The sequence below is a fragment of the Narcine bancroftii genome, chromosome 6, assembly GCF_036971445.1.
Source record: "Narcine bancroftii isolate sNarBan1 chromosome 6, sNarBan1.hap1, whole genome shotgun sequence".
Lineage (NCBI taxonomy): Eukaryota > Metazoa > Chordata > Chondrichthyes > Torpediniformes > Narcinidae > Narcine > Narcine bancroftii.
In genome coordinates this window covers 2,889,200-2,910,118 of record NC_091474.1, presented here as the reverse complement: position 1 = coordinate 2,910,118, position 20,919 = coordinate 2,889,200, and the positions used below count along the sequence as shown (strand labels likewise).

At 40.9% G+C, this 20,919-nt stretch overlaps 1 protein-coding gene across 3 annotated transcripts in view; it reads right to left on the bottom strand.

Moving 5' to 3' along the window:
• The window catches only part of LOC138735613 (beta-1,4-galactosyltransferase 5-like), a 68,035-nt gene that overhangs the window by 28,701 nt on the left and 18,415 nt on the right, over positions 1–20,919 (bottom strand). Inside the window, exons 2-4 of one of the 3 annotated variants that reach the window (XM_069883679.1) lie at positions 14,571–14,705; positions 10,232–10,345; positions 1,196–1,320 (exon numbers count right to left, since the gene is read on the bottom strand). In XM_069883679.1, coding sequence (XP_069739780.1) covers positions 1,196–1,320; positions 10,232–10,345; positions 14,571–14,705 — 374 coding nt within the window. The remainder of the gene's footprint in view (positions 1–1,195; positions 1,321–10,231; positions 10,346–14,570; positions 14,706–20,919) is intronic. The other 2 variants (XM_069883680.1, XM_069883681.1) reach the window with 2 other exon arrangements.

The following is a 20,919-nucleotide window of genomic DNA, read 5'->3' as shown; positions in this document are numbered from 1 at the left end:
CCAAGGTGGAGAATGGAGACATTCCCAGTGACCTGTCCCAAACCTCCCACATTAATGTAATGGCCAAGAAAGTGCACCAACACCTCTACTTCCTCAGAACCCTGACTTGTCACCTGTATTCCTTAATAACTACAGATGCTCTATTGGAAGTATCCTGTTTAGATGTGGTACAGGAACTGCCCTTCATGAGAATGCAAGAAACTGCAGAGAACAGTGAACATGTCTTTAACCACCACATAACTCCCTCCTCCATCAACACTTCCCACTGTCTGAGAAAAGCAATCAAATTAAAAGACTCATCATAACCTGACCAAACTCTCTTCAGTCCTGCTTTTTGCACCACCAGAGAATGCTCAATGAGCCTCACCGGTAAAATGATATGGTATTTGCTCTGTAACAATGAACTTCTCTTGTATCTCTGCACTTCTGGACTGTGTCTTATTTGTTCCATTATATACTGGATGTCCAGATGGACTGCTCAGAAATGCGGTGACACAGTTAGTGTAGTGGTTAGCTCAACACCAGTGATCGGAATGCGAATACCACGCTGTTGGTACATTCTCCTCACGTCTGCACAAGGATTCATGGGTTTTCCCCTTGAGGGCTCCATTGTTCAAAATGGACTAGGGGTTGTACGTTAATTGGGTGTAATTCAGTAGCACGGGCTCATGGGCTGAAATGACCTGTAACTGTGCTGAACACCTAAATTTAAAACAAACTTTCTCACAGTATCTTGGTATATGTGACAAAAAACAAATTTGATCAGATGGTTTTGAATCTGTGTAAAACAGACTTGTGGATATTCCATCTTTTGGTACATTCAAGTCATAGATCAACACATTTTTTGGATGGTGTCAATAACCATCATTCAGCAAAGGAAAGACGAAGTCGAAGATGAGCCCTGACAGTAACTTGTTCATCAGGCGATCGGTCCAAGTGGTTTTACTGCTACTTCTACTAATGTCTGGGAAGAGAGCTTCTATGAACAAGGCAAAACTTTATAATTAGAAGTAAAACACAAAAGTCTACAGACACTGTGATTGAAGTAAAACCAATTCTGGAGAACAGTGTACTTTATACAGCAAAAAATTTGCTGTATTATGCAAGTAAATTTTGACCTACCGAGTTTCTCCAGCATTGATTTTTTATTTTTATTTTAAAACTTCATAATTGCTGAATCAAATTAGTTGCTTACCTTCCAACGTGGTATGCAATCTCTTGGTTTCCAATGTCCACCAATCTGCATGTAAGGGTCCTTCCTAAATATTTTCTGGATTTCTTCCATTGAAATTTCAGTCATGTTTACATCTATTGGCCCCTCTGTGTGAGAACATTGGAAACAGTTAATTTCCAAAGGAAAGGAAAATGCAACAATGGTCCAACCATCTTCAACCATGTTAGTAGCATCTCTTCCACCTAGAAATGGTACAGTTCATTGATAACTCTACAAACTTTAAGCTTCATTTATAATTCCACCCAGAGGATGGAAGCTGCATCAGCCAGCAGTCAGGCTTGCGTCTGACAAAACTTGGAAAGAGGCTGCCAACGTTCATGCCACATAATGGATAGGAAATAGTTTTTACAATGAAAGAAAGAAACACATCCACTAACCATCAGCATCACCAGTTCCCCTGGCTCTATGCCTCTTGCTGTTAATAAAATGTTAAGTGAGGAAAATAATGGTCACTGAAGCCAAAGATCATGCTCATGCAATCCAGATGTTGACGTAGACTGCAGAGCAAATAATAATTTTAAGGACAAAATCTCCATCCATTGATATTAATTTGTATTCCCCCCCCCCCCCACCCCTTCAACATCCTGGCAATTTTAACAAGATTGTTATTTGGAATAGCCATGTTAATGCTGAAATGCTGAGAGAAGAGATCAGAGGCAGGAAGTTCTGCAGTTGGTGCCTGACTCCCAATGACTTTCCACCATCTCCAAAGCAGGTTACAGGTATGGCAAATAACACCATCTAGAACAAAGCAGCCTGCTTGATTATCCACCTATTCATCACCCTCAACATTCATTCACTCACTCCATTTGTTCAACAATGTGCACTGCAGTTAACTCATCAGCTGTTTCAAACCACACCTCACAAACCTGCCATGACTAGCTCTTTGAAATATGAAGGTCCAAATGCTTGCAAAGATAAATGGAATAAGTTGAGTCAGAAACAAGGCTTAGTGCCATTTGACTTGCAGCAAGCAGAGTTGCAGGAAGGAGCTACAAATGGCAGAGAGAGAGAGATGTGAGCCAAGTTAGCGTTTAAAGTGTCAAAGGCAACTGAAGGGTTAAGCAGAGTGTTGATTTGTGGGAGTGAGTAATTGAGTAATTAAGATTAATGGCAAGGACAAATAAAGGGAGGGGTAGCTAAAGGAGCAGGCCAGCGAGGAGTGGCACAGGAAAAGAGCGGAGCTCTGAGGATTCAGAGAGCAGAGGCTGAGGAAAGAGCCTGCTTGCTACGGGGGGTAAGGCCAGGTGAGGGAGTTTAAATCCTTTAATTAAATTTAGATAATGGAGTCAGCTCGGGCAGCGGATTGCTCCAGTTATGGGATGTGGGAAATCCAGGACAGCGTACTTGTCCCTGAAGACTACAGCTGCAGAAGGTGCATCCAGCTACAGCTCCTTACAAACCTTGTTAGGGAACTGGAGCTGGTGTTGGATGAGGGAGGCAGAGGCAGTTGTAGAGGAGTTTCAGTCACCCCCTAAAAGGCAGGAAACAGGTAACTGGGTGACTGTCAGGAGAGGGAAATGAAAGATTGTGCAGAATACCCCTGTGACCGTTCCCATCAACATCAGATATACCATTTTGAATACTGTTGGTGGGAACGACCTACCAGGGACGTCCAGGTGATCACATTTCCAGCACATAGGCTGGCCCACAGGCTCAGAGGGAAGAAGAAGAGAGTGATGGTGATTGGGGTCTCAGTGGTTAGGCAAGTGGATAGGGGCTCCATAAACAAGATAGAGACTCCTGGATGGTATGTTGCCTCACAGGTGTCAGGGTCAGGGATGTCTCTGATCAAGTTCACAGCATTCTGGAAGGGGAGGGTGAGCAGCTGGGTGTCGTGGTCCATGTGGGGACCAATAACATAGATAGGAGTAGGGATGAGGTCCTGAAGAAGGAATACTGAGAGTTAGGAAAGTTAAAAAGCAGGACCGCAAGGGTGATAACCTCAGGATTGCTACCTGTGCCAGGTGCCATAGAGGGTAGGAACAGGAAGTTGTGCCAGATGAATGCATAGCTGAAGAGTTGGTACTGGTGGTAGAATACAGATTGCTGGATCTTTGAGATGTCTTCTGGGAAAGGTCTAACGTCTACAAAAATTGTGGGCTGCACCTGAACTGGAGGGGGACCAATATCCTGGCAGGCAGGTTTGTAGAGCTGTTGGGGAGGGTTTAAACTAGTTTGGCAGAGGGGGTGGGAATCAGAATATGAATGCAGAGATTAGAGTTGAAGTCAAAGATAATGTGCAGCAAAGTTGACAAAAAGGACAGACAGGTGGAAAGACAGAATAATTTTCTGTAAAATAGAAATACAGCAAAATCAGTACAGATAATGGTCTCTACGGGTAGATACTATACTTAAATGCACGTAACATTAGGGATAAAGTAGATAACTTTGTTGTACAGCTACAGATTAAAAGATATGACATTGTGGCCATCACCAAGACATGACTTAATGATGGATGTGATTGGGAGCTGAATGTCCAAGGGTACACAGTGTGTAGGAAAGATAGGCAGGTAGGTAGAGGGGGTGGCATGGTCCTGAAGATAAGCAATGATATTAAACACTAGAAAGAAGGGACATAGGATCAGAAGTGGTAGAATTCTTATGGAATGAGTTAAGCAAAGGAAAAAGGTCTCTGATAGCAGTTATATACTATTACAAGCTCCCGTTTTAGTAAAATGGGATTATCACAGTAAGGGATAGTATAGACATGAGGGACTGAATAGTCACAGCTAACATTTCACACAAGCACCATCACAAGTCACAGCCTAGCGATAATTCAATCCATTGAGGGAAAGTTTGTCATAGTCAGTTCCAGATTCAATACATTTGGAAAGACATTGTGATTTTGCTTGGGAGAACCATTCTGACGGCTGAAGAGAAAGCAGCTTTTTGAAGTAGCTCGTGGCCAGCCATTTTGTGGAGTTCAGGGTAAAGCATGCCCTGTGAATGACTGGGCCTTTTTGGTGGATTGACCTGTGCCAGGAGGAGCTTTAGGGAAGCAAAATGCTTCATTTTAAGTGTGACTAACAGTGAATGTTACTTGGAGATACTGGTGCCAGGGTCTTGGAAGCTTCGTGGAGGTCGCCCGTTTTGAGTCTTACCTACAAAAGGACTAGGAGTGTTATGACCACAACTCGTGTGGATGGACATAGCTTCAAAGAAGAATTCGTAAGTCCGTAGCAGCCACGGCTCCAATCTTTCCATCAGTTCAACGTTAATTCTGAGCATCAAATTTCCAAGGCCTACACTTCAACACTGAATTTAAAACAGTGAACTTTGAAGATTTGGGTCTGGACTGTAATGGTTTGGGACATACACACGCAGATAGATTTAGTGTTTAGAAGTTAAGACTATAGCTTAGGGTAAGAAATAAAATTAGTGGTTTAAAATTAAACTCTATCTGGTTCATTGTCTACTCCTGCTCGTTACGCGTGGTTTGTAACAATACAGGCCCCCAAACAGCAGCTGGGAAGTGAACTACAAGTTACAGCTGGAAATAGAAAAAGCGTGTCAGAAGGAAAATGTCAAAATAATTGTGGGGGGGTTTTAACATAAAAGGGGATTGGGAAAGTCAGGAAGGTACTGGATCTTCGGAGAGAGAGTTTGTAGAATGCCTACGGGAAGGCTTTTTGGAACAGCTTGGTGATAAGCCCACCAGGGATCGGCAGTTTTGGATTGGGTGATGTGTAATGAACCTGAGGAGATTAGGAAACTAAAGGTAATGGAACCCTTAGCAAGTGATAATCACAACATAATTGAGTTCAGTTTCAAATTTGCAAAAGGAAAACCTGTTATCAGATGTGTCATTATTTCAGTGGAACAAAGGAAATTACAGTGGGATGAGAGGGGAACTGGCCCAAATTGACTGGAAAAGTAAGTTAGATGGAGGAATGGCAGAGCAGAATTGGATGGCATTTCTACAAGAAATAAAGTGCAGGAATGATATATTCCAAGAACAAAGAAAATTATGAAAGAAAATTTGATATATTCCAAGAAAAAAAACTTATGGAAAAATGGCACAAATGCGGCTGACAAGAGAGATCAAGGCTTAAATGAAAGCAAAAGGGAAGGCAGACAAGGAAGCAAAAATTAGTGGAAACACAGAACTGGGAAACTTAAAAACTTACAGAAAGAGACAAGTCATTAGAAAAGAAAAGGTGAATTACAAAAGGAAGTTGGCAAATTACTAACAAAAGGATACTTAGAATTTTTTTAAATAGATGAAGAGTAAAAGAGAGACAGATATAGGACTGATTGAAAATGATGCTGGAAAAATTATAATGGGTAACAGATGGCAGAGGAACTAAATGAATATTTTGCATCAGTCTTCATTAAGGAAGACAATTGCAACATACCTGATAGTAAGAGGTCTCAGGGAATAGAATTAAGTACAGTGAAGATTACTAGAGAGATTGTGCTTAATAAGCTAAATGGACTAAAGATGATGTCTCCCACACCAGATGAGGTGCACCATGGGTTCTGAAGGAGGTAGCTTTGGCAATTGAGGAAGCATTGGATTTTCCAGAAATCAATAGACTCTGGCATGGTTCCAGAGGTTGCAACTACTAAACAATTCTGCTGTTTTAGAAAGGAGGGAGGCAAAAAAAGGAAATTATAGGCCTATTAGTCAGACATTGTTGATGGGAAGTTATTGGAGTCAATCCTCAAGGACGAGGTTATAAAATATCTCGAGGTACATGACATGATAACTCCAAGCCAGCATTGTTTCAAGAGAAGACCTTGCCTGACCAAACTATTAGAATTTTTGTAGTAATTTCAAGTAGGATGGACAAGGGAGAGGCTGTGGATGTTGTGTATTTCGATTTTCAAAAGGCCTTTGATAAGGTGCCACAGAAGAAGCTGCTTCATAAGATGAGAGCTCATGGAATTACAGGAAAGATATTAGATTGTGTGGAGCATTGGTTGATAAGCAGAAAGTAAACCTGTTCTGGTTGGTTGCCAGTTACTAGTGGTGTTCTGCAGGGGTTAGTGTTGGGGCTGCTTCTTTTTGATATTGTATATTGATGATTTAGATAATGAATTGAATGGGTTTGTGACTAAGTTTGTAGATGACACCAAGATAGGTGATGGAGCAGGAAATGTTAAAGAAACCGATAGGTTGCAGAGTGACTTGGACAGCTTAGAAATGGCAGATGAGATACAATGTTGAGAAATGTACGGTTGAACATTTAGGAAGTAGAAATAAACAGGCAGATTATTATTTGGATGGCGAGAACATTCAAAATTAGGAAGTGCAAAGGGACTTGGGAGTTCTTGTGCAGGATACCCTAAAGGATACCCTTTAACTGTAAAGAAAGTGAATGCTATATTGGCATTCATTTCAAGAGGAATAGTGTACAAGAGTAAAGAAGTGTTGATGAGGCTCTTTGGGGCACTGGTGAAACCTCATCTGGAGAACTGTGTGCAGTTTTGGGCCCCTTATCTTAGAATGAATGTAATGATGTTGGAGAGAGTACAGAGACAATGTATCAGGATGATTTTTGGAATGCAAGGACTAACATACGATGCTCTTGGACTCTATTCATTAGAGTCTAGAAGAATGAGAGGGGATCTCACGAGAAACATTTTGAATGCTGAAAGAATTTGGACAGAGTAGGTGTGAATAGGGTGTTTCCCTTGGTGAGTGAATCCAGGACAAGAGGGCATGGTCTTAGAATTAGAAGGGATCCATTTAAAACAGAGATGAGGAGAAATTTCTTTTGCGAAAAGGTAGTGGATTTATGGAATTCGTTGCCACATACAGCTGTGAAGGCCCAATTATTGAGAGGTATCTAATTATTCAGGGTATCAAGGGATATGGAGGAAAGGCCAGAATTTGCAACTAGATGTGAGAAGGGTTTAGCCCAGGGTGGAGTTGTGGAACAGACTAGATAAGCCAAATGGCCTACTTCTGTTCCTTTATCTAGTGATCTTGTGATTCCCAGATTTTTTTTAAAAGATAATTGAAGGACCCACATGATGACACATAGGCATAAAGGGAGTAAACAGAACCATTTTCAGGTTGGCAACCTTTAATTAGTAAAATGCCTCAAAGACAAGGATGAGTCGTAGACATTTGCAACAAAATCATTAATGACGATCACGTATCCAAGAAGAGACAAGAGAAAGATGCATAGGGAAACAGTTTTCAGATGGAATTAAAATGTGGGCAAACATGTTAATAATTTGTGGTTAGAAGAACATACAAGCAGTATTTTTAATGAGAGAAAAACAAATATTTTTCTGTCCTCAGAATAAAATCACAGAAAATTAGTATGTAGCAACTATACCTTTCTACTTGGCCAACTTCTATGGCATCTCATCTATGCAAGAATTCAAGGACTTTGAGGTAGCTATGTGGAAGCATCTGTATGTTTTGATTTTCCTAGCTTTTTCAACAGACTGACTGAGAAAGTGCAGCACAAATTTATTTGAGACTACCTAAACTTTGGAATAGTCCTCTTCTTGTCCTGCACTTTATTTCATTTTTATTTCATTTTTTTTTATTTTTCATACTGTGAACCATATCAACCAAAATATATACAAACGTTTCTCATTAAATATACACAGTGGCATTTTCTCCCTTTTTTCCCTCCTACCTTCCCGCCCCCCCCCCCCCCACTTCCCACCCCCCTCCAAAACCAATAAATATTCAACTTGTACAATTCAATAAACCCATTAAACAATGTCATCACACAATGAGAAATAAACAAGAAAAATGTGTCATCACTTTTACACACTGGATCAAGTCGTTTTGTCTTCTTATCATTTTAGGGGGTGGAGGTCCGCGGTAGGCTCTTTCTGTTGTGTTCCATGTATGGTTCCCAAATTTGTTCAAGTTATGCAACTTTATTTTTTAAATTATAAGTTACTTTTTCCAATGGAATACATTATTCATTTCCATGCACCATTGCTGTATTCTCATGCTCTCTTCCATTTTCCAAGTTGACATCATACATTTTTTTGCTACTGCTAAGGCTATCATAATAAATCTTTTTTGCACTTTATCCAATTTGAGGCCTAACTCCTTACTTCTTATATTACTTAGAAGAAAGATTTCTGGATTTTTTGGTGTGTTATTTTTTATGATTTTATTTAATATCTGATTTAGATCTTCCCAAAACATTTTCACTTTCTCACATGCCCAAATTGCATGTACTGTTGTTCCCATTTCCTTCTTACAGCAAAAATATCTATCTGATAATGTTGGATCCCATTTTTTTTTTAAACTTTTGGGGCGGATATATACCCTGTGTAACCAATTATACTGCATCATGCGTAACCTCGTGTTTATTATATTCTTCATAGTTCCAGAACATAACTTTTCCCATGTTTCATTTTTTTATCTTTATGTTTAAATCCTTTTCCCACTTTTGTTTGGGTTTATAGCATTTCATCATTCCTCATCTTGCAGCTTAATGTACATGTTCGTTATAAATCTTTTAATTATCATTGTGTCTGTAATCACATATTCAAAGCTGCTTCCTTCTGGTAATCTTAGTCTGTTTCCCAATTTATCCTTTAAATAAGCTTTCAGCTGATGATATGTAAACATTGTACCATGAGTTATTCCCTATTTGTACTTCAACTGTTCAAATGTTAATAAATTATTTCCCAAAAAACAATTTTCTATTCTTTTTATTCCTTTTCTTTCCCATTCTCTAAAGGAAAGGTTATCTATTGTAAAAGGGATTAGCGGATTTTGCGTCAATAGTAATTTTGGTATTTAGCAATTCATTTTCTTCCATATATTGAGTAAATGATGCAGTACTAGTGAGCTTTTATATTGTACCAGCTTTTCATCCCACTTATAAAGTATATGTTCTGGTACCTTCTCCCCTATTTTATCTAGTTCTATCTTAGTCCAGTCCAGTTTTTCCCTTGTCTGGTAAAAATCTGATAAATACCTTAATTGTGCTGCTCTATAATAATTTTTAAAGTTTGGTAACTGCAAATCACCTTGGTTGTATCTCTCTGTTAATTTATCTAACGCTATCCTTGGCTTCCTCCCTTTCCACAAGAATTTCCTTATTATTCTCTTTAGTTCATTAAAGAATTTCTCTGTTAAGGGAATTGGTAACAATTGAAATAAGTATTGTATCCTTGGGAACACGTTCATTTTAATGCAATTTACCCTCCCTATCAAAGTTACGGTAATTCTTTCCAATGTCCTAAGTCTTCCTGCAATTTTTTTATTAGTGGCTGATAATTTAATTTGTACAGGTGGCTTAAGTTATTATCTAACCTAATACTGAGGGATCGGATTGCTTTGTTTGCCATTTAAATGGTGATTCTTTTTAAAATTCTGTATAATCCGCATTACTCATTCGCACCACTTCACTTTTATTTCTGTTGATCTTGTACTTCGATATTTCTCCATACTCCTTCAATTTCTTATGTAGTTTTTTTTATTGATATTTCTGGCTCTGTTAAGTATACGACGATGTCATCTGCAAATAGACTGATTTTATACTCCATTATTTAATTTTTTTTGAAAAATTTAGTCATAGAGCACTGTTACAAGCCATTTCAGCCCATGATCCCATGCCTTCCAATAACACTGATTGGCCAACACCCCTGATTTGTTTTGGAATGGTGGAAGGAAACTGGAGGCTCTGTGGAAAAACCCACGCAGACACAGGGAGAACGTACAAACTTCTTAAAGACAGTGCAGGATTCAAATTCTGGTCACTGGCACTGTAAAGGTGTTGCCAACCATGCCACCCCTATACAACGGGAAATGCAGAATACGTCAAAGAACCACATACATTTGCCATTTCCAGTTCACTGGCAACACAAGCAATGAGACAAATCAATTCCATTCCTGTCTAATGGTAATGTCCAATATGCAGATTGACTTGCATATTTGTAAACTCAAAATGTATAATCCATTCTACAACTGTAGAACATCTTTAATTGTGGAAAATCTAGCTCAAGCATTATATTAAATAACATTCAATGGATTTATCGAAATTTGACCTGTGATATACTCACTCATAGAAGGAAGCCTTTCAGGACAAGCGAGATTTGCATGATAGGTAAAATCTTCTGGAAGAAACGTTGTAGCTTGCAGATAAGATTCGCTATGATTTAAATCATCTGGATAATCTGAGAGAGATGTGAGAGCACTTTAAGGGAGTGGATTACAAAAGGTTATCCACATGAATGAAATTCTGACTTCCTAAATTTCAATCCTTTATTTGATTTTATGTTTAAAAATAACTTTCTCATTTTGCAAAACGGGTTGCCGAAGTAAAATTAAAAAGGAACATTACCGAGAAATTAAAGGCAAGTTATTGAGTGGACTAACAGAAGCAAATGAAGTCAATTATCAGAAAGTGCAAAAATCATCCACTTTAGATTCAAAGTTTTTTTCCAAATGGGAACCCAGAAATTATAGTGCCACAAAAAGCTACAAGATCATTTACAGATTAATTTATACTACAAGACACAAGGCAATCAAAAAGTTTAATTATTCAAAGTTTAGAATGAGAAAAAAGGTTTATTTAATTTGTGCAGAGCATTTGTCAAACCCTGACTTAGTTTGGTCACCAGACCAAAGGACTGAACCGGAAATTGCATAGATTTATTACAAAGTATGCAAGAGTTGCACAACCTTGGTTTCTGCTCTGTAATTCAGAAGGCCAAACACGAGATAGCTTAAAAGGCTCAAAGGGTTCATAAGAGATAAATATAATTATTTTCTTTTTGTGATAGAATCAAGAGTATAATCAAACTTTGAGCCAAGTAATTCAAGAGGGTGAATGGGAAGCATTTTATACATAGTCTAATAAAAATCTGATAGACGAATCTCCAAAATATAACACAGACACCAATAGTCATTTTTTTTTGTTAACAGTTTCAAAGTGCATGAATCGTGGCCAGATAAATGGGATGAGGCAAAAGGCAGTCAAAAAGCCTGTGTAAAGGTGGAGATTCTCCACCCTTGCATTGGGAGACTTACCCCCATGAATGTGTCATGGCCGGCTCCAAGGCGCCGACTGCAATCCCTCTTGGGGGAAGGGTCAGCAGCGGAGCGCTGCACTCCGCAGCTTAGCATGAACTTATTGCCGCTGCCAGCAGCCAGCTAGGGGCGGGCTGATGATGTTGTGGTGATGTCATCAACCTGAGATGCAGGAATGAGATTTTTAAAATGGCGATAATTTGGCGCGTATGAATGATGCCCTGTGGGTGGCACTAAGTCACCAGTTGCCCTACCTCCATCAGCACTGGAGGGCGCTATGAGGCACCGCTCAACATGAATGCAACACGAGCAGCCTTTAGGGTTACTCCATGAAAGGCAAGTTTATATTTTTCCCTCCACACTTATTGTCGGCCTCCAGGCTGGAGGCTTGGCATGAAAGAGCTAACAGATAACCTGTGAATCAAATGAATGGTGTTTCCAGTTCATGGGACTATATATGGCAGTGGTTTTCAACCTTTTTCTTTCCACTCACATTCCACTTTAAGTAATCCTTATGCCATTGGTGCTCTGTGATTAGTCAGGGATTACTTAAGGTGGGATGTGGGAGGGAAGAAAAAGGTTGAAAACCATTTTTTAAAAATCATACCTCATTAAGTTCACAGTTTCATAACTGCAAAGGAAATAGACCAATGAATTTTTCTCAAGCAAAATATTTCAGTAACAATTGGGTCTAGAGCAGTGATTCTCAACCTTCCCTTCCTACCCACCTTAAGCAATCCCTTACTAATCACATAAGGTTTACTTGAAGTGGGATGTGAGTGGAAAGTAAAAGGTTGAGAACCACTGGTATGTGGTCAATCCATTTTATTTGGTATGTGAGCTAATTTGGAATAAACCAACAAATAGGAATAAAAGATTAGTTTGACATTCCAATAATTAAGCCTCCTATAAAAGGACCTATAGGCAAAAAGCGATTTACTTTTATTAATTTACAGCCCACTCAAAGCAACATACTTCTGACCAAATTTCCCGTTCAATGGTCCAAAAGGAATTTGATGAACAATAAAAATAAGTCAGTTCCAGAATGAACAACTCAGTGCACAAAAACAAATCGCAAATACTCAAGCAATAAAAGAAAATCTTTTATTGCGTTATTCTTGCTGGTATAAAAATAAACCCAGACACATAACTAAGGGGAAACCAGCTCATCATGAAACTTCATCAAGAAACAACTCCCGATTCAAACGAGTTAAACTAAAGTGTAAAATCTGACTCAATACATTTATTTGCTTCTATGTGACCTTTCATAACCACACATCCTTAAACAATCTTCTATTGTCTACCCTTATATCTGTGAGGCTAAATGTGACATTTGGCCTTTGCATCAGAGTTAATCTTGACCTAATCTTTCAATCAGAAAGTAGCATTATGACAAAAGAAAACATTTTCCTTACATTGCCCAACTGATCCACTCGACTGCCAAAACTCCTCCCATACTACCTCTCCAGTTTGAATATTTCAATGCATTGTATTCAGAGCCCTTAAATGCTAGTCTCTTTGTTGGCATCAATCGTCAGCAATGCCTTCAGTTGCCAAGGTCATACAGTGGGAAATGCCTTCGCTATATGTCTCACATTCTTCTCCATTAGTATCCTAAATTTGTCACCTCCATTTCTAGTTTTGCTTTCTAAGTTGGCAACAAATTGTTTTACAATAATCCTGTGAATTAGTTTGGGGATTCCCATCCCACACACCACCCACCCACCAAGTAAAAGGCAAAATACATAATCTTTTTTTTAAAGTTGAATACAAAGTACATAATCTGTAACTTGCAGAACTAAAGATGAGGAACAATCTGATGTACTAAAATGTAAAAAAAAAATGCAGATTTCAAGCCATGACAAAATTTCACTGTGACATTGTTGGCATTTTAAGTCCTCTTTCTCGAGACAAGGAGCAAGTGTTCATTCTTGCTGCTCAAATTGACTTTCTCATAAATTAAGACTTTTTTAAAAATTCTGGGGTAATTCTTATATTCCAACCAACAAATTTTCTGCTGAGGTAGAATCCACCAAAAAAAATACGAATAAAGGAATTTGATATGAAACAGAATTGGATCATGTGAATATTTTTAAATCAAAATTTACAAAAAACACAACTAATCATTCCAATTAGTGAAATAATAAATCAGTAAATATTCAAAATTGCAAACTTAAATTTTCTTGACTGAGAGGAGCTGTCGTTAAAAATTAGCAGAGGAGCAAGCAACTGAGCTGTGTTATCCGCTGATAAGGAACCAAAAATGGCCTGGAAAGGAAGAGGTTAGAATGTATAGCTGGTGTGGTGGGAGGAGATCATTTTGCAAAAGTGTAAGATACCATCTGTCATTCAGGTTCTTACAATACTTATTCAGTTGCCCATTCTTTCCAAAGCTGTCAAGAGGAACTATCACCAGGAAAAGGAAAAGATTCAAGGAAATCCTCAATGCCTCTTTGAAGAAGTACAACATCCCAGTGACCCCTGGGAACATCTCGTCCACAATCAGGAATACTGGGAGATCCTGGGTAGGCACCAGAGAAATAATGTCACTTATCCCATCAACCACAGCTTTCCCTATCTCGAGAAGAGTCTACCATTTTCCCTTTGGCCTCAATCTACTTCAGAACTCCACAATGGACTGGAAGGAGGTTGCACTCTTACCATTAGAAAACTACTTAAGAATGCAAACATCCAGAATATCCTTTGAAGGCAATGTTCCACCATAATTCCCACATCCCATCCCTATCTCCCAAAGAACTGAAGTGAACAGGGAAATGTAATAAATGACTATGATATATTATCCACTGTGTGGGAAATAGGATACAAAAAAGATAAGAAGATTCATCCCTGGGTGAGCCATATCGAGGGAAACGCAAGAAAGACAAGATATATGGGGATGGCACTTACAAAGCAGCTGCAATGAGTTCCTAAATGAAGGATATTACTCAAGTTATGAGAATATAAAAGCAACGAGGCAAGCCTGAAGCAAATGCAGGACTGCCGGAAGGAAGGTCAATGTCTAGTGAAGATCTGAGGGAGGAACTTGAGACTGGCTGAGTACCCAAGGGTTCAAAACAGAAGACGAGAATTATGCCAGAATATTAAACAGAAGTGAAAGTAAGGAGAGACAGGGTTCTCGAATGGCACAAATGAACACAGAATCAATGCATTATCTCCAGAGAACTTTGGAACAAAATAAAAATTTTAAGGTGATGATATATTCAAAATATATGCACATAGAAATTTTATGCAAAGGTATTCACTTTCATAAATATACAAGGTTTATTTACTTTACACTGAAGCCCATTACTGTACTTATAGAATAGACATATTCATATAATAGTGGTACCATGTTGACTGTATAAATACCTGTACCATTAAGACTGTTGTTCATTTTGGCATAAGTGCCTCGAACCACTTGCTCATACATTTGGGATCCCATCGTTTTCACACTCTCTCTGATCATGATGCCTTGGGCTTGCACCATAAATAAGTAAGTGTTTACTGAAAAGAAAAAGGCACAATTAAAAAATGCTTCAAAAGTGAACTGAACATTTTCCTTTAAGTCGCACGCCATTCTGACTCAGAAATGTATTGACATTCTTTATCAGTAAGATCCAAGTCCCTATTCTCCCGATAATGCTGAGGTCTATCAGATCACGCTGGTTCACTTATCAAGTTTATTGTCACTGATTGTACAAGTACAACTCAACGAAACAGTGTTCTCCGGTTCTCAGTGCGACACACAACCAGACATAACACACATACAGACAAATAATACATATGCAGGACAAGTATTACAGCTACAAAAATAAATAAACAAATGTTTTTTTGTACAAATGAACATCTCAGATGGTTAGTGTGAGCAGTTCTTTTGGTCGTTCAATATTATCACTGCCTGTGGGAAGAAGCTATTCCTCAGCCTGGCTCTTCCTTGACTGGAGCAGTTGAAAGATGCAGTGTGCAGGATGGAAGGGATTCTCAATGATTTTGCATGCCCTCTTCAAATAACGATCCTGCTAGATCATGTCGATTGGTGCGGTGGGGAGGGAAGAAAGAGAAACTCCAGTGATCCTCTTTGCCACTGTTAAGGTCTTGTGGATTGACCTCTGATCCATTTCTCTGCAGCAGTCATACCTCACTCCCAATCTTTCCAGGACATTTTAAGAGATCAAATATTTAGATTGGATTTGTCTGGTAACACCAAGTTTAATTGCCATTTTAAAGTTGGTGGTGTCATAACTACATTAAACCACATGAATCTCAATTTAAATACTGCCTAGATTGGACTTCTAACAGAAGGATACCAATTATTGTAATAAATAAAAGTTTTTCATGATGCTCTTTGCCACAAGTGTATGAAGCATTACTCCACAGTACAAAGCCCACACGACACATTTTCAAGTTCAAATCCATGGGCTTTGCTTTCACAAAAAATACAAGCAGGAGTAACATTACACATTGAAAACTGTACCATGAACATACATAAATTAGGGTTAAAGAAACAACATTTTTTTTCCACATTTGGAATAAATGGAAAGACCAAGCTTCCAGAATTAAGATTCTTGTCCCTCCTACTTTCAAACTGATGAGAAAACAGCTTGGGTTCAGATTGAAATGAATAAGATTGGGGAAACTACCCCAGAACCAATTTTGTCTCAATGGAACAGTGAATTATTTAACGGGAAAGTGGGAATACCAATTTTAAAGCAGTTATTGAAAATATGGAATGGGATCAACGTGGAGAGAGGAATCAAAAACTATCAATTACCTAAAATGTTGTTAAAACAAAATCAACTTATTCCGTTCACTTTGAACAATTCTTTATTTTAATGGGTACAGTAAAGGCATGCAGAGGATAAAAGACCTTTTAGGATTTTTTTTTGACTTTTGAACAATTAAAAGATAAATATAACAAACAAAATAATACAATTTTTGCATACTAGCAATTAAAATCCAATTTTAAAAAAAATTGGGAGCAAATTTGAGACTCCTGGAACAAAGTCAATTTGAATATAGAGTAAGATATTTTATTATTAAGAAATTTATTACTAATATGTATATAAAATTACAAGAAACTAACTAAAAAAAGGATTTCTATAAATCAAAAGCACAATGGGAAAAAGATTTAAATATACAAATTCAAGAGGAAGTATGGTCTAAATTGTGTCGGGAGAGTGTTACAAGTATGGTTAATGTTCGATACCAAATGGTTCAATATAATTTTCCTAATCAATTATGTTATACTCCAATTTAAATTAAATAGACTTAACTCCAATTATTCAGATAAATGTTTCCAGTGTAATCAGGAAATGGGGACATTTTTACATTCAGTATGGGCCTGTGTAAAAATGGAAGAATTCTGGATGGATTTGAGTGTATTATTAAACCAAATTATGAAGATAAAAAGATCTGAGAATATATTTACTTGGAAATATATATGAAGCAAATATGAATTGGAATTGGATAAAGAAAAATTTCTGAGTCTAGATATAGCAACCAGCAAATAAATGTGTAGCAATAACATGGAAAACAGAGAATCATGTAAAAATAGATAGAAAATGCATATTGAAAAATGCATATTGAAATGCAAAAGTGTACACCTTTAGAAAAAAATTACAGTCAAAGAAATCAAACAGAGTTTTTATAAAATTTGGGAGCTGGATATGGATTTTGTGAACGTAAGTCCATCCACATCCTCCACCTTACCTACTCCTCTCAGTTAATAATTATGAAAAATAGTCAATAAATACAGTATATACCAATAATATTAAATATATAGAGTTAGGTGCTCTTTCCTTCTTTCTACATTTCCTCTTTTTTCTTCCTTTGTGGGTTGGGAAGAAAATGGAAGAAAAAATATTGTATTCTTTTGTATTTTGTTGCAAACTATTATTTCATTGAATTAATGTTCTGTATTGATGCAAATTATAAATAACATTTTCAACAAAAAAAAACACTTCAGGAGCAAATAGAAAATACCAAAGATGCAGTACATTTACAATAAATAGAAAGGACAAGTGTCTTAAATACAAGGATATAAAATGCATCAGATATAAAATGCCAAAGATGAGAGAAATTATTGAGAACATAAGATCATTGAAAGAGCTTCTAATTTTGAGTCTGGTTATGACTCAAACCACAGTGATAGATACGGACTTCCAGCTGGACAGTGTGATGTATGATCAGTCCATTCATTGCAACATGCACTGTCACAAATCACAGATCTACTGAAGTGGAAATTTAGGAACTTTGTGCACAGACTGAAGTGAAATCCTCTGCTCTATTGAGCCTGGCCCTGTGACACTTGAGCTACAGAGCATCTGAAGGCCCAAATTCGACTGTAAAGGTAGAGATTCTCCTCCTTCACGTCGCTGACCCTACCTTCATAAATGCTCCAGAAGCGGCTCCAAGATGCCGACTCCTATCCTACCGGGGGTCGTCCCAACAAGAGCAGAGTGCTCCACCTTGCTTCATAAATGTACAGCTACTGCAAGTGGCTGAATAGGGCCAGGATGATGATATCGCAATGACACCATCAGCCCACATTCCACGACCTACAAACCCATTTAGCGAATCTGCGCTAAACAGTTTGTGTCAGGCAGAACCCTGGGTAATTCCTGCAGACATTTGTATAATGAGCCTCCCCAGAGGTCATTGCTCGCTCGGCTGCCTGTGCGAGTTCTCCCCCCTTGCCCCACCTGCCACCCCCCCCCCCCCCCACACCGTGCACACAGGGAAGTTCACCTCCTGATTCTCCTTCCCCTATTCTCTCCCTTCCCCACCAATCACCCCAAGAGAGAACTCTGCAGTCGGGGGTCAGAGGAGGAAATGGAAGGCAAGCCCGAGAAGGACCACCCTGTCCGCTTCACATGCTGGAGAGGTGGTCCTGAGAGGGTGTGCTGGACACAGGGTGGAGTTGGCACATATCCTCAGGGACCACAAGCACTCCACTCTCCTGCTCTGGCTGGTGGTTCTTGAAGTATGAATCTGCTCCCCCCTTCCCCAACCCAACCATCCAAAATCGCGTGGTCAGGATTTTCATCACCCCCATCAGCAACATTTCACCTGTGGGCTGGGGTGCGGTAGGAGGAAGGTGGGGTGCGGTAGGAGGAAGTGGGGTGCGGAAGGTGGAAGGTGGGGTGCGGTAGGAGGAAGGTGGGGTGCGGTAGGAGGAAGGTGGGGTGCGGTAGGAGGAAGGTGGGGTGCGGTAGGAGGAAGGTGGGGTGCGATAGGAGGAAGGTGGGGTGCGGTAGGAGGAAGGTGGGGTGCGGTAGGAGGAAGGTGGGGTGCGGTAGGAGGAAGGTGGGGTGCGGTAGGAGGAAGGTGGGGTGCGGTAGGAGGAAGGTGGGGTGCGGTAGGAGGAAGGTGGGGTGCGGTAGGAGGAAGGTGGGGTGCGGTAGGAGGAAGGTGGGGTGCGGTAGGAGGAAGGTGGGGTGCGGTAGGAGGAAGGTGGGGTGCGGTAGGAGGAAGGTGGGGTGCGGTAGGAGGAAGGTGGGGTGCGGTAGGAGGAAGGTGGGGTGCGGTAGGAGGAAGGTGGGGTGCGGTAGGAGGAAGGTGGGGTGCGGTAGGAGGAAGTGGGGTGCGGTAGGAGGAAGTGGGGTGCGGTAGGAGGAAGTGGGGTGCGGTAGGAGGAAGTGGGGTGCGGTAGGAGGAAGTGGGGTGCGGTAGGAGGAAGTGGGGTGCGGTAGGAGGAAGTGGGGTGCGGTAGGAGGAAGTGGGGTGCGGTAGGAGGAAGTGGGGTGCGGTAGGAGGAAGGTGGGGTGCGGTAGGAGGAAGGTGGGGTGCGGTAGGAGGAAGGTGGGGTGCGGTAGGAGGAAGGTGGGGTGCGGTAGGAGGAAGGTGGGGTGCGGTAGGAGGAAGGTGGGGTGCGGTAGGAGGAAGGTGGGGTGCGGTAGGAGGAAGGTGGGGTGCGGTAGGAGGAAGGTGGGGTGCGGTAGGAGGAAGGTGGGGTGCGGTAGGAGGAAGGTGGGGTGCGGTAGGAGGAAGGTGGGGTGCGGTAGGAGGAAGGTGGGGTGCGGTAGGAGGAAGGTGGGGTGCGGTAGGAGGAAGGTGGGGTGCGGAAGGAGGAAGGTGGGGTGCGGTAGGAGGAAGGTGGGGTGCGGTAGGAGGAAGGTGGGGTGCGGTAGGAGGAAGGTGGGGTGCGGTAGGAGGAAGGTGGGGTGCGGTAGGAGGAAGGTGGGGTGCGGTAGGAGGAAGGTGGGGTGCGGTAGGAGGAAGGTGGGGTGCGGTAGGAGGAAGGTGGGGTGCGGTAGGAGGAAGGTGGGGTGCGGTAGGAGGAAGGTGGGGTGCGGTAGGAGGAAGGTGGGGTGCGGTAGGAGGAAGGTGGGGTGCGGTAGGAGGAAGGTGGGGTGCGGTAGGAGGAAGGTGGGGTGCGGTAGGAGGAAGGTGGGGTGCGGTAGGAGGAAGGTGGGGTGCGGTAGGAGGAAGGTGGGGTGCGGTAGGAGGAAGGTGGGGTGCGGTAGGAGGAAGGTGAGGTGCGGTAAATGGCCTTCCCTTGCTCTTAGATGAATCTGCTTCCACCCACCAACCAACCAGCCTAAATCTTGTTGGGGGTGCCTTGCTCCTTCTCCCACCAGTCATTCTGTCTCCAAAGGGGTCGGTGAGAGGGTGTGCTAGTTCACCTCTCCCACAGTCCTGGTCTCTAACGACCCCTTCCTCCATTCCCTGCTGGAGATTTGGTCAGGCAGAATGATCAATGGCGCTTCCAGTTGCGAGGGGCATTATGGGTAATGAAAACAGCCATTACTTCCCACGAATTTATGCCATCATATTGACAGCAGCACCACGGCAAGTCGCCCCACCCCTCTGGAGGACACACCGAGGCGCTGCGCCACATAAAAGTAATGCTGGAGCAGCCTTTTAGGGCTGCTCTATAAAAATAGTAAGTTCAGAGTTTTCTCCACAGATGGAGCTGGCCTCGAAATGGAGGCACTCTATAGAAAAACACCCTTAGAGTCTCCGATAGCTCAGCAGATAGAGCACTGGTCTTGTAAACCATGGGACACAAGTTCGTTCCTCAGTGGGGCCTCATTTCTGTGAGGGGGGCTTGACAACAAAGTGGCGAATCTGTGTCTTCCTTATGATAGAGAAAGTTACATTCTAAATGTGGTATTACATACCTTTACGCCAATGTAATCACCATGGAAAATATGCTGGTACAGCAGCTCCTTAAGAAGGGAAGAAACAAATAGATGTACAATTGGACCTTTAAATTTGATTTCATTCAGCAAATTAGGTCTTTATTCCTTGGAACGTAGAAGGCTGAGAGGGGATTTGTTCGAGGTAATTAAGATGAGAGGGATAGATAGAGTTGATGTGGAAAGGCTTTTCCCATTGAGAGTAGGAGAGATGGATACAAGAGGTCATGGATTGAGAGTTGACAGGCAAAGGTTTAGGGGTAACATGAGGGGGAACTTCTTTACTCAGAGAGTGGTTACTGTGTGGAATGGGCTTCCGGGAAAGGTGGTGGAAGCAGGGTCAATGTTGTCATTTAATAAAGAGTTGGATAAGTATATGGATGGGAGGGGGATGGAGGGATATGGGCAGAGTGCTGGTAAGTGGGATTAGAGGAGGGTACTTGGATCAGTGCGGCCTAGAAGGGCCAAATTTGCCTGTTTCCATGCTGTAATTGTTATCTGGTTATATATAGCTACTGTGTTAAAGAGGGTGGGAGTTTTTTTTCTTTATTTGTTTACAGTCACATCAGTTAATGCTC